The sequence below is a fragment of the Harpia harpyja genome, chromosome 21 (genome assembly GCF_026419915.1).
Source record: "Harpia harpyja isolate bHarHar1 chromosome 21, bHarHar1 primary haplotype, whole genome shotgun sequence".
Taxonomy (NCBI): Eukaryota; Metazoa; Chordata; class Aves; order Accipitriformes; family Accipitridae; genus Harpia; species Harpia harpyja.
The window spans coordinates 2459402-2472737 of NC_068960.1; the positions used below are offsets into that span (position 1 = coordinate 2459402).

Here is a 13336-nt window from a genome sequence, read left to right on the forward strand (position 1 = left end):
GCTGCTTTTAGCACCAGCCTTCCAAATGCCAGCTGCACAGTTGCAGCCGCACAGAGCTGCAGTAAAACAGCAGCAGCTCACGCTTCCAGGCAGGGTTCCCTCGCACGACTTTCCCCGCTAACTTCATCTGCGGCATCAATCCAGGCTGTGCACGGCTGATACGCACTCATTAAAAACCTACACGCATACTTTGAATATCTCCAAACCTGAAATAACATGGAGCAAATAACACGTGCAAACGCTATCATGCACCCCCCTAAATACCACTCATGTATCCTCCACTCAAAGCTGCCTGCTATTTAACGCTCTCCCCAGTTAAGCCAAAGATGTAATGACGCGAGGACAGATCTTGGCACGGAGCTGGGCAGGCCTGAACACGGCTGTGCATGATTTTGGCAGCACCAGGCTTGACAAACCTGCCCAAGCGGGAAGGGGCCCCGGCACCTCGCTGGGACTGGCACGGCGTCCTTTGCCAGACAGGGCTCCCACATCCTTGTTCCTGCTCTGCCTGTGCTCATCCCAGTTTCTCCTCTGGCTCAGTTTGGGACCCGTTTCCCCATCCCAGCCCCTAAGTCATATTTTCTGACCTCAACAGCAGGGCGGTTTTTACAGGGGACTCGCTGCTTGCTTTGCTTTTTGACCTGGTAAGTCCTTAACCTGTCCCATCATTACCACCATACTTCACCAGCTCGTGTTGGAAGAGGCAATACTACGCCAAGAGTTAGACCTGAACTCATTACGCACCCGTTTATCTCTGCTTTATCGACAGAAAGATGTGCCGATAGGAGGGAACAGCCGCACATTTAACTGTCTCTTCTCAAAAAAACCCCTCTGGTGTGAGACTGGAGGAGCTGTGTGTAACAAGCAGAGGCAACGCTTGGGAATAATCGGTGGGGAAATCATAAAAGTCACGTCTACGGTCAAAAGCATCAGCCTTTGCAAGTCAAGATTCAGCTCGATGCATGCCAAGATGCAGCCTGAGCTCCTCCGCAGCACAGCGTGGCATCACACCGCAAGCCAGACGGGGGCTGTTAAAGCTCGTGCAACGCAGGAAAACCCCACGGCAGAGAAATCAGGAGATGCCCCCGACACCCAGCACTGCTACCGCTTACCCACCCACGCTGGCTGCAGGGGGCTCAAGGACGAACCTTGTCTAGGGTTCTTCCCAAAACCCAGTAAAATCACGTTCCCATACTCCTATCCCTTTCCATGTGTTTTTTCAGTTACTAAGTTTTATCAGTGTTACTATAGTTACACACACAGGTGTTGACGAAAATCAAATTCTCACATTTCTGAGCAAGTATGCACACAATGTTTCTTAGACACTCAACTAATGAAGAAACAGAAACTATATTTTATGGTTTACGTACGCAATCACTAACGACTTTCAGGATCTACTATGAAGTTTCAGCAACACAGTGTTAGCAATTCATCAGCTCACAGCTACTCCCCAGCCTGCCCCCAAACACAACTGGGGCAGGTATTTGGACTCCCCCAGCACAGGGTTTTGCCTGCAGCAGGTAATTACACGTAATGTATGAACTCGACAAAGTTGTCATCTACTTTCAAGTCTTTTGCAAAAAAAGAATGGGACTAACATTTGCTGTATGGGGTATTAGCCACAAATTGTATTTTCTGATAAAGGAGAGCTCACGAGCAATGTTGCTGCCTATCACAAAAAAAAAAAAAAACAAAAGCAAACCAGAAACTTGCCCATCTCAGAGGTAAAGCCCATGGCCTCACCTAGTGCAGCATACGATCATAGCCCTGGTCATTAAACCAGAAACTCCCCCCAACAGCTCGGCCAGAGCACAAAGCCCAGACAGCACAAATGTGACTTGGCTCTGAAAAACTACAAGATGCAGGGGAGATGCTGCTCCACCGAACCAGGGAAGCACGGCTACTCCTCCGATGAGTCTCAGTACTGGGGATCAGGCGATTATAAAAATCTGCAGTTTGACTAAATGGCTGCCAGGAGCCGAGAGCCCCTCAGGACCCCCAGCCTGCAGCGAGGGGCTCAGAGAAGAGGCTGACCCAGACCGGGGAGCTGGGCCAGCAGCACGCAGACAGCCCCACCGTCCTCAAACCCATCAAAAAAAACCCCAACAACAGCTCTACGGGGAACGGAGCAGCTGGAAAACAAACTCTGTCTGCTGAAAAATATATATATACTTGAGAGAGGGCCGAAGCTTTGAGAGTGCAGCATCGTGCCTTCGATGCCTCCCCAGGTAGCTGCAGATGTCAAAACACCTAATTACCACCCAGCAATGCTGCCGAGCAAAGTACCTTACTGACAGCGCGGGCTGCTCCTTTCGGCAAGTCACAGCGGTTTGTTTGACGTCCTTGGTTAACGCCTGACGGGCTGGGCATACACCTTGGCTTACCCACCTCTTGATTCTTGTGGAAACACAAAACAATGCTTTGCATCTTCCAAGCTTCAAGAAATCAGAGTGAGAGAGAGTCGCAAGCAAACCGACAAAGACATCAAGTCACCGAGCACTTCTGAGGCAAATCAGCCCCGTAAACGTCTGTTTGCATCACTTATTTCCTAACAAGCTGCTCACTCACACAAAGGGACTGCTATTCTGTTGCCTCTGCATGTTCCTAAGAAGCATCCGTCTTTACATCCTGCACTAATGGATTATTAGGAACATCAAACATATAGATTGAATCACGTAATTATGCCTTTTAAAAAGTCAGCAATATTTGAGATCAGCCCAGCACTTGCTGCCAATCAAACCCCAGAAGCAGAGCCTGCCTGTGCTCCTCACCTCCTGCAAGTACGCAGCCGGGATTATTTTACTTCTTGTATGCTGTATCCCCCCCAAGCAAGCCCAGCCAGCCCCCAGGGAAGGGATGCACAATAAAGCAAGATCTGGACATGATTTTTGGGGGGAGGATTAGTCAGGAAACAGCAAGGCTCCCGTACACCAGTCTGGAGCCGGACAACAGTGCTCGCATGCTTCCGCGGCAAACAGCTGGTTAAGACTGAGAGAGGAGGAAAGAGGACCATGCTGGGGATGTGTCAGGAGCAAAATTCACCTCCTAAGCAGGGCAGAGATTAACAGGGAGACACAAAAGAAAAGGCAGCAGCAAAGCAGGGGAGCAGGCGCAGCGCGTCCGTGACCTGCATGTGCTGCTCAGACATCTTCCACCAGCTCTGTGGACTTCTATGGTTTACGTGGTGGAAAGTATAAAGACATATCACTGCTCCAATGCTCCTTAACTAGGAGGTTGTAAATAAGCATGTGGGGTGATAGGATATGGGAAGCTTTTGAGATGATGGTTAATGTGCTCTGGGGAGACCGATAGCAACAATCATGCCAATTCTGGTTAGGAAATAACGTCCTTTAGGTCCAGCCTACCTGCTTTACAGTCAGGTTTATTTTGTAGCCAGCAGCTTACTGGGCTCGATCTTCCATTCCTTCACAGGCTTATACAAGAGGGGCTGCAACGGGCATCGGCACATCAGCATTCCTTTTGGTAGGAATTCCTAGTGCTTCAATGCAGTCTCTGGTTGCTAGAGCTCCACATGGAAAAAGTTCCCAAATATGATATGCCAAACGGAAAAAAAAGGGGCTGACAAGTGAAATCGACCCCCATGTACTGTTCATGATACAGGAAGCGGCTGCAGAAAGCAGAAGAGCTATGGGACAAGAATCTGAAGTCTTCACTAGGAGCCATCACATTGCAAAAGAGAGACAAGCTTGCCCATCTCGGGTGCGTTTCAAACCCGCACGTGGCACTGCTCACCTAACATCCAGCACAAGGTGAGAAAAACCAAGCTGACCCAAGGGAATGTCGTTTGCCTGGAGGATGGCGTTTTCCAAGGAAAGCCTTACCCCAACCAGCTAGAAGGGTCCCCAGAGAACCACGTGGGACAGTCGAACTTTCTTTCTGTGCAAGATATCATCGTTGCCAATCCTACCCCTAGGATAAACTTCCTTCAGTCCACATTTGTGCACATGCTTCAGCTCCTGCCCAGATGAGGGAAGAAATCAAAGATGGCCTGTGAGCAGGTGCATCTGCGCTCCAGGAGGATACTTCGGTTTCACGCATTAAACTCGCTTCCCAGTGCCTGCAAGCATCATTACCCCGGCCGAGAAGGAAACGTACATGTGTTTGGGCCCCAAAACATTAAAGATACCATCAATCACCAATTTCCACTTGCTTGTATAGATCCCCATTTAATGACCTTTCCATGTTTTCCTCTCCCATGCCTGTTACTTATATATCAGTAACCCAGACAGACAAGGGACTCAAGGGGCGGCATCTCTTCTGCAGAGGGCTCTCCCTAAAATAACAGGAGAGTTATTACTCTCCAGATAAAACCAAGAAGCAGCAGAGATAACAGTAACAAAGATGTTTGGTGAGCACGGTTTTCCTTTATATCCAATCTGTCCCATAATTCAGAATATATATTATAAATAAGCAGGAACAGAGCAAAGCTCAATCAGACTCCCATTTTAAAAGGAAAGCAGGATGCAAACTTGATAATCATAATATAACTTGTTAAGAAAATTAGCTGTGTTTCCCTACATGTGGTGTCACGGACTGTCAATTCTTTCTATAATCAGCATCACAACTGAGAAGAAGCATTTCAGAAGCTGAGAAGCATCAAGACCACAGGAGTCAGCCTCCATCCATTGAGGACAAAGGGGCTATACTGACATTTGGTGAAAATGTCATAGGTGATAAATGGCCCAAATAATACATTCACAATGAGGTTCCTGAAAAAAAACCAAACAAGCAAAAAAACCCACCCCAAAAAACCCAGAACCTCCCACCCACAACCACGTCCCCCCCCAAGCCCCGCAGTCAAAGCAAAGTCTAACTTGCATTTAAGGTAACTTGAATCTTGGACTTCACCAGGTCAGAGGATTAACAGGTCACCTCATGGGATCTAATCCAGCAAGACAGGGAACACGCTCAGCTCCTCTCGAATCACTGCACAGGGGTCCTGCAGAGGCTGGGACCCCTCGGGTCACCCACACGGGTCCCCGTGACTGTCGTTAAAGGCCAGCCAGCGCCGTGTTACTGCACTCACTAATCTTTAACAACTTAGACCTTTGCTGCCCTCAGAAAATATAATGAAGAAACCACACAGGCCAGCTACTAAAGTGCTTATCATTCTGTGCTTAAAGGAGAGGACAGGAAATTTAATTTGTAATAAAACGTGGATGGATATTCCTGGCAGGTTAGCAGCCTTCAACTGGGTTCCCTAAACAGTTGCTTAAAATACTTGAAAACTAGTGTAAAAACCATGCCTCAATAGTGGCTGGTGTGTTAAGTTTTAAGCACTGCATTAAATTTGTAGAAATCCTTCCTCAGGCGGAGAGCAGCTGCCCTTGGGACTGTGACCTCCCGCAGCCATCCCACGGCTCGGGGACACGTGGCTCCAGCCAGCTCAAGGGTAGATGTGACGGGGTCCCTCTCCAGCCGACTTTGAAAGATCTCAGTTTTAACCAAGTCAACATGACGTCCAAATGAGAAACGGGAAAGCATCAAGAACAACAGACACTTTCTCACAAAAATTGAATACCAAAACCACCCTTACTTTCTCATCCAAAAACCAGAACCATTCTCACTAGACCAGTAACATGCCCTTAATACCTGTTGCATCAACTGCACGGAGACCCACATCTCCTCATCTCTGATGTTCACGTGGACTGTAAATTACCGTCCCCAAGGAGCTCTGCACGGAGCCAGCAGCAAGTCAACCGGCCACCTCGTGCAGAAGTGTCACTGAGCAGTAAGCACCGCCACAGACCCGTCCCTGATGCCATGAAGACAGTGCCTCTGTGCCCCAGGAGCCCGCAGTGGTGCCAGCCCTGAAGCACCCCGACTGCTTCTCCAGGCTACGGACTCTTGATGCTGCAGCAGAGCCCACGCACAGATTTACAAACTGTCCGTTGGTTTAAGGCAGGCCATTTTCAAGGATTATCTTCCCTTATTCTCCCCCAAAACCATACACTGCACTTCGCTTGGCTACCACACTTCCCTTCCGACATTGTTTTCCCATAAACAGCACCAAGCTCTGCAGATGCTCCCCTTCAATTCCTTTCCTATCAGCAGTTTTGCTAAGACCCATTCCAGCTTTTTTTCTAATAGCAACTTCCCATCTGTCCCAGGAAAAGACTCCAGGAAACAGGCTGCAAGAGTCTAAGTAATTCTGCACTTAACCTACCTAATCACAACAGCTTGTTTGCCATGAGTGTCCTGACATTGTGTGTTCAGCCCAGCACGGAGATCTTCCCATCAGCTCCATCTCCCGCTCTCATCCTGGGGACTGTCAAACAAGACCCTCTCTCTACAAGTTAGGCTTCCTAAAAGACTGGATTTCTATCATTTAAAGTAAAGTTGCAATTACAGATGCATCCAGTAGCCTCCATCCCAGCGTATGGCAGGAGCAGTGTGGCAGGATGCTAGAAACCGTACCATTCACCTAACTCCAACCGAAAGCCTTATTGCATTTTAAAAGCATTACAAAGATGACTTTGTTCCATAAACCCTCACTGAATATTTTCAACCAGCAGTTGCATTAAAATATATGGGATTATCTACACACGCAGATATATATCTGCATAGAAAGCTGTGCTGGAGTGGACCTTCAGGAGTCATTTTATCCATCTGCATCGCCCCGCAGCAGGACCAGATTTATTTAATTAATAATGAGCAAGAATTGCAGGAATTAATAATGAACAAGAATTGCTGCTTTAGGAAGCTGAGCGAAATCTGGCAATGCTACACAATAGCTATGGCAAAGAAATGAATGCAACGTCAAAGAGTGGGTTTTGAAATACCAGTTCCACAACGCACACGAAAAAGCAAAACTTTCTGCTCTTTCAAGCTGAATTTGCTGAATTGTCATGGGCTGGGAAGCCGTCCTTCGAGGCAACAAGCGTACAGCATGCATTTTCCAAGAATATCTACTGCAATAACATGTTTGCCACTAACAAAGTTGTCTTGAAAACAGGTAACACTAAGGTTAACACAAAAAAAGTTTGTCTTTATTGTATTTTTTAAGAGCAGAAGGATAATTAAAGCTTATTAGGGTCAACTACAGATTCAAGCACTTTAAGAGCTGGGGTGAGAAAAGGATTTTAGAGGAAATGCATACAGGAATGTCCCTCCCGCCTGCAATCTCTTCCTACAGTGATGATCCTTAGCTTAAAGTTTGGGGATATTTTGAAATGTCCAAAATGCGGATCCAGATGACAGGGTAACACCCCTGCCACGCCTTTATTTTAACAAGGATGTGTCAGTTCCTGATGGATTCTTTTACAAGCTACTTGGGAATTTCCACTGGCACCGGGACAGTAATGCAGCAATTGTTCTCTCTGAAAATGCGGAGCAGAGAATGACATTTCAGTAAAGCACACACAAAGAAAAAATAACTCAGGGTAAAGCTCCTGGTTCCTGGGAATTACCCACTGGATTCCCATCTTATCGTTAAGCCACAATGCCCAAGTCTCAAACTTCACTTTTATTCCTTTTCAAGAGCCAATCACAAGAGCAGCACCAACATTTCAACACAGATATTCTTACTCCTATGTTTGCCCTCCTTAAAATAAACACTAATAGTAAGTTGAAAGATTCTGTGAACCAGAGCGCGAAGATTTCCTGCTACATGCTTCTTCCTTGCAACCAGAAAAATTCCTACACCAGAGGACTCCAGTGTGTTGGACCAGGGGGAAGTTTTCTGCTAGGATGAGACACTCCTTTTGCTGTCACCTCAAAACGCACAAAAACATGAAGTCCCACTTACCGCTCCAAGCATGATCCTGAAAATCAGCCAGCGGAAGCCCCAGATGACAATGCTGGAAGGAGGAGTATGCCGGGGCAGGCGGGAGAGGGTCCAGAGCGGGCAGAGGAATATCCCCAGGAACCCCGTTTCCAGGAGCTGTGATTCCCATCCTGTAGTGCCAACATGTGAGAAATGAAAAAGAAAATAGTTATTGTACAAGTCCTATAAGTTATCCTTTCTCAAATTTTGAACACCCAAGAAGAAAAAGAAACCTGTCATGCTTTTTAAGTTTAACTTGGGGGAACTTAGGTACCAACTCTGTCCTAACACACACATCACACACACTGGGAATTCAGATCCTTTAAGCTACAGTGTGAATGACGTGCATCTACATTTGGTGCATTGGGTTGTGGTGTTCTTCTCCAAGCGCACACACTGAGACTTTTGTTGTTTACGTGGTTATTTTACTCAGCATGAAGCAAGAGAAAAAATAAGAACTTCTATGAAGCAAAGGAAAATGTGATTTAAGTGCCCTGGGAATTGGCAAGGTGACTCAGGCACACAACTGATCAGTGCCGCTACTGATTCCTGCGGACCATGGACTGACCGAGCGATTGGCACCAGTCCCACTGACTTTACTGGATTCGTGCCAAAATGGGGTAGTCTTTATCTTCAAAAGACAATGATTAAAATCACATTAAGTCTTATTCATCATCAATGTTAACGTGCAACCAGAAGCTTTGAATTTTTAATCATAAAGAAAAATCATAATGAAAAAAGTCCAAATCATCCATCAAGCCAGTTTTACACATTGCTGGATTCAGCAAAATCACTCTAGACTGAATACCAGTAGAGCTGAGATCAGAGCACAGCCTTGTAACCACACAGTGAACCTGTTACCTGCAATATCGGACGCTTTGGAGAAGGCAGACGATAACCTACTTCATGCAAATCTGCATTTTGCATTTTCTTTTTCCAGCACAGCACAGAGTATAAATATTGAAATGATTATTCTGGAAGAGCCAGAACACAGCAGTTCCGTTTTGACAGGTGAAGTCCAACCTCCATTACTTCTTTAAGTAACAATGTACTGATGCCAAAATAAAATTACTCCAACTTTGTCCTACCTCCAATTACACGCTCTTATTTTCAAGTATTTCTGTGCAATACAATTGCACTCTGAAGTCATTTAAAAAAGAAAAAAAAAGTAACAAAAACCCCAAGACACTAAATGGCACACTAGCAGGGACAATTCTTGAAAACTCAGCAACCTCGTTGGAGCCATTTAAGATGCTGGTTTTCCCATCTACGTGTCTACTTAAATTAAACCACACAGTGCCCACGGGTCACTTGTAGCCATGTTCCTTCCCAAGAGTCCCCCAGGCACTTTACTAGTTCTTAAATGGCAGTGACAAAAGTTTGGTCCATAACACCTCCCTTCACCCAGCCCAAACAGGCAGGGAAACGCCTACCAAAGGCATTAATTTCTTCCAGCTCCAGCCTGAGACACCTGACTGCACACCAGGTCGAGATTTTTCAAACTTGTGATTTGATGTTGTCACACAAGCAAAACTATGATAAATTTGCTTTAAGATATTTTAAGTAGCAGTCATGCAATTTCCTTTTCTTGTCTTAATATGCACAAGGTCCCTTAAATCAAAATGCAGGTTTTTTTCTCAAAAAGATTATTATATGTCAAACAGCTATTAAAGAATCCCCATTCTCCCTCCATACATCCTGTGGTTTCTAGAACAGACACCCCAACTGCCAAAATTAGCGCTTCTGAGAGAAGCGAAGTATATTGTTATAAAAGCAGCTGCACCAGGAAAGCAATGGCTAATACAAAATGTGAAAGGTTAATTGTTACTAAACCCAGCCACAAATAGCAGTTATGGGTCTAACTGGCAGCAAAATGGTAGTATATCTCCTTCATTTCTGCCTGCACAAGAATCCCACTGTTATCAGCGTTTTCATATGTTAATCACTGTGTTCCCCTGCAGACGTATAGGATGCACGCTGGATGGCTGAGCAGGAAGGCGTACGCCTCTACATCTCCAAACGGCCTTTAGATCCCTACATATGCATTTCCCTTCGAGAGCAGCGTTGCCTCTCACCAAGCAGCACACAGCGACCTTTTTTTTTTTATTTTATTTTTAAACCAAACTCCTAGGGAGGCGTTCGCGTGCACGGAGGGAAGGGGCACAAAAGGATCGCGCGATCCTGCGTGACACATTTCTTGTGCGTTAAATGGATTATACGAGCACGCATCCAGCACACGGGGACGCGTGCGTGAGCGCGCGTGTGTCCGAAGCGATGCCGAAGCCTTCCCGGTATGTGCTGGCCTCCGAGGATCATGAGTTCAGCCTGCACCTGTGCTTCTTGTTCCAAAGGGACAAGTTTGAATCCTGGCACCACCACCACCCGGCTGCGAGTCCAAGAGCATAATCCGATGCGAACCGTGCCAGCAAAGGGGACAGCTCAGCGCCGCGGCGGGAGGGGAGGACCGGAGTAAACAGTACTGCCAGCTGTTGGGAGAAACCTCTTAAATTACCCGCTGCTGACAACGGGGGCTGGCAGCGGGTGCAGCTAAGCCGGCACCAAACAGGGTTTAACTGCAAGTGCAGCCAAGGACAAACTACGGTCACAGCACCGTTTCAGAAGTCTCCGTCTAAACCTTCTCGGCACGCTGCTAAATCCTGTCCAGCTCCGTCTGCTCTGCACCCATTGATGGCAATGGGTAAATTTGCTGCGCTGTACTTTGCTCTGCTACTGGCCTTCATAGGAGATCGCAGCAAGTTCCTGCTAAAAACCAAGTTTAAGATGCAGATATGCACGGAGAGCCTCTGATTTATTAACAACCCTCTTCCTGATGGACTGAGTCTCCACAGCTGGTAATGCGGTCATGCAGATCAATTTTCCGTACTAGCACGCATCACCCAAACAGTCACATACCCTGCCCTTAGCAGCAGAAGCTCCTTCTCCAGCCTCCATCCACCTTCCTTCCACCCCAGGCAGCTCCTCGCCCTGGACCCTTCCCTGCGGCAGCCCTCCCGCTCCCGACCCACTGCCAAAGCTGTCACTGCTTCTCCCTTCCCATTTAGCATGGATCTCATCCTGACTAACTTGTTAGTCCTCTTACAGGCTTCATCATGTGCCAACAATTAAGCCTTGATGCTTGATCCTACCCATAAGCAATGCAAGCGCTTGTGATGGTAGGATTATCCGAGATACGTGTGTCATGTTTTCTACTAAAAATTACAACTAAATCAGGAAGACTTTAAACGACGTGAACACGTTGCTGATCATCACAACTGTATCCACAGTACAGCGTAAAAGGGGGGAGCTCTGCTCCGTATTGTATTCGCTTTATTGTAAGTTGATATTAGAAAGCAAGATTACAAGATCCATCAACAGAAACCTTGCGTTTAACTGCTGACTTGCAAACAGTTGTTCGTGTCTACCCCTTAAAAGCCTCAGACTCAAAATCCCTTGCAATCTTAGACAGGCTCGAGGCTGTAACCATGTGTCTGCTGAACACTGCTGAAGTTTGAGCTTTGCCACCTTTTAACACCACTTCTGAGGCTCACAAAGCCCAAACACACTGTGACACCTACAAGGAGTCAACCAAGTCATCACACCTTGGCAGGGAAAACCTTAGGAACAACTGGTACTTAGCTGACCCGTTCAGCTAAGCAGTAACAGTATTTTTCTCCCTACCATCATCCTCCTTTTCCTGCTATCAAGTAGGCAGTGTTGATGGGATGTATTTGCTGATGCAGCAGGGCCAGGCGAAAAAGCCCGACACAAACGCATCCTCCATCTCCACCAAACACACTGGGAACCACGTACCGAACCCTCCTCCAAGATGCAGGAATTCCCACCCTCAACATTTTTTAGGACAGTTCTAGCACAGCAAAAACACAGACATGAAGGAAGTCATCTCTGTGACGTGGGGGACCTAGAGGGAGAATTAAATGATCCCCCATTTTGGGGCTGTGGGAGGGGAGGGCAAGTGCTGGGCATCGGGAGCTTTAGGAACATCTATCTGTGTGGCAGCCACGGAGCATCGCACAAACGGAGAAACTAGCGGCAATGTGGGAATCAAAGCACAGGTAACGCAGCAAAGATCTCTTGCCTGTAGCAATGCCAGTTTATCATGCACAGTGACATTTCCCAATCCTAGCATTTTTGGAGTGAAAACCATTTTATAAATGGCAGCAAACCCCACGATATTTAGAGGCATCGGGGCTATCTCAGAAAGGCAGCTCCCATCCTCAAAGCGCCAACCAACACATCCTTATTGCCCGGGCTAAATGTCGGGGCTCACCTCCGCCCCGGTCCCTCCGGCCCTGGCGCACACTGATACTGCTGGGAACGAAAGGGTCACGTTGTTGACCCACCTGCTCCTGTTTTCTTCAGTTGGATCTAGTCAAATTTCAGCAGCTGCAGAGCAGCACAAAGCGCCCCATTGTTATCTCCCGCGCAGCCGGAGAGGGAGCCACGGGGTGGTGGTTTTTTTTTTTGTTGTTGTTGTTTTTTTTTTTTTTTAAAATTGAAATAAAATAAACTGCCAATGGTGGCTGCACTTGCCCTACACGCGTTTCAAATGTTTGTTACATGCTCCAAACTTGATGCGGCAAAATCCATAGTTTGGCATTTTCTAGAGGTCTCTGCTGGGGCAGGGGAGGAGGAGAAGCGGGGAGGATGTGCCGTGGGGCAGGAAAGACAGGGAAGGGGAGGAAGCAAAAACAAAACCAAAAAGAGCTTTCGCATATCCCTTTTAGGGTTTTCAAATGTTTTTCTTCTTTAAAATTATATAAACCCTCCAATAGTTTAACTTTTCAGCTAGGAAATTCAGCTCAACTTCAAGTGATCTCTAGAGTCAAAAACCATTTGCTGTTTGAAAGAGGAACTGTGAAAGCCGGCACCGTGCGGTCTCACCGCGTCCTTCGGCAGAGACCGTACGCGTTGGCAGGAACATCTGATGCGCTGTAGAAAACATTACTGGTGCTTAACATGTATAAAAAAAAAAAAAAAAAAAAAAAGGAGTCATTTTGGTATAAACGTTCTCCAAAAAGTCCAAAGCAGCCCCATTATGGCTCCCTACAGAAAGTATTATTTCTAATGGAATATAGATTATATAACATTATATCATTAAGGTTTCCAATTTTCATCTTTATTATTTACCATCAAATACCTGATGAAAAAAACAGCCAAGTTATCGCAGCTTGTCCATGGCTATAGAGGAAAGCCAGTGCAACCCCCTCCCACCCAGCCCTGCACGCTGCACCTTCAGCCTTCCCGCATCCCAAACCAGTCTTCTGTTTGCATGGACAGTCGCGGAGAAAGCAATTAGACAGAGAAGGGCAGAAAGCCTTCAGAACTAAATACAAAACAGTCAGGTCCAAAGATAATGAAGTTTCTTATTTTCAATTAATCTAACTTTCTGAGAAAAAAAATCATCTGGTCGAAATCAAAACCCATACCTAGCTACGGTAGCAATAGCTCAGAGAATTTATTTTTATTAATACCCCTTCCTAAAATACGGGATAAGTTGAAACAGCAAACCATCTCTCTTTGCGTATACAT

The 13336-nt window shown here is 46.5% G+C and overlaps 1 protein-coding gene across 3 annotated transcripts in view; it reads right to left on the bottom strand.

The window, feature by feature from the left end:
- The window catches only part of LMF1 (lipase maturation factor 1), a 206732-nt gene that overhangs the window by 138718 nt on the left and 54678 nt on the right, over nucleotides 1–13336 (bottom strand). For all 3 annotated transcript variants that reach the window (XM_052773477.1, XM_052773478.1, XM_052773479.1), the window contains one exon: nucleotides 7769–7917. In XM_052773477.1, the coding sequence (XP_052629437.1) occupies nucleotides 7769–7917 (149 nt within the window). The remainder of the gene's footprint in view (nucleotides 1–7768; nucleotides 7918–13336) is intronic.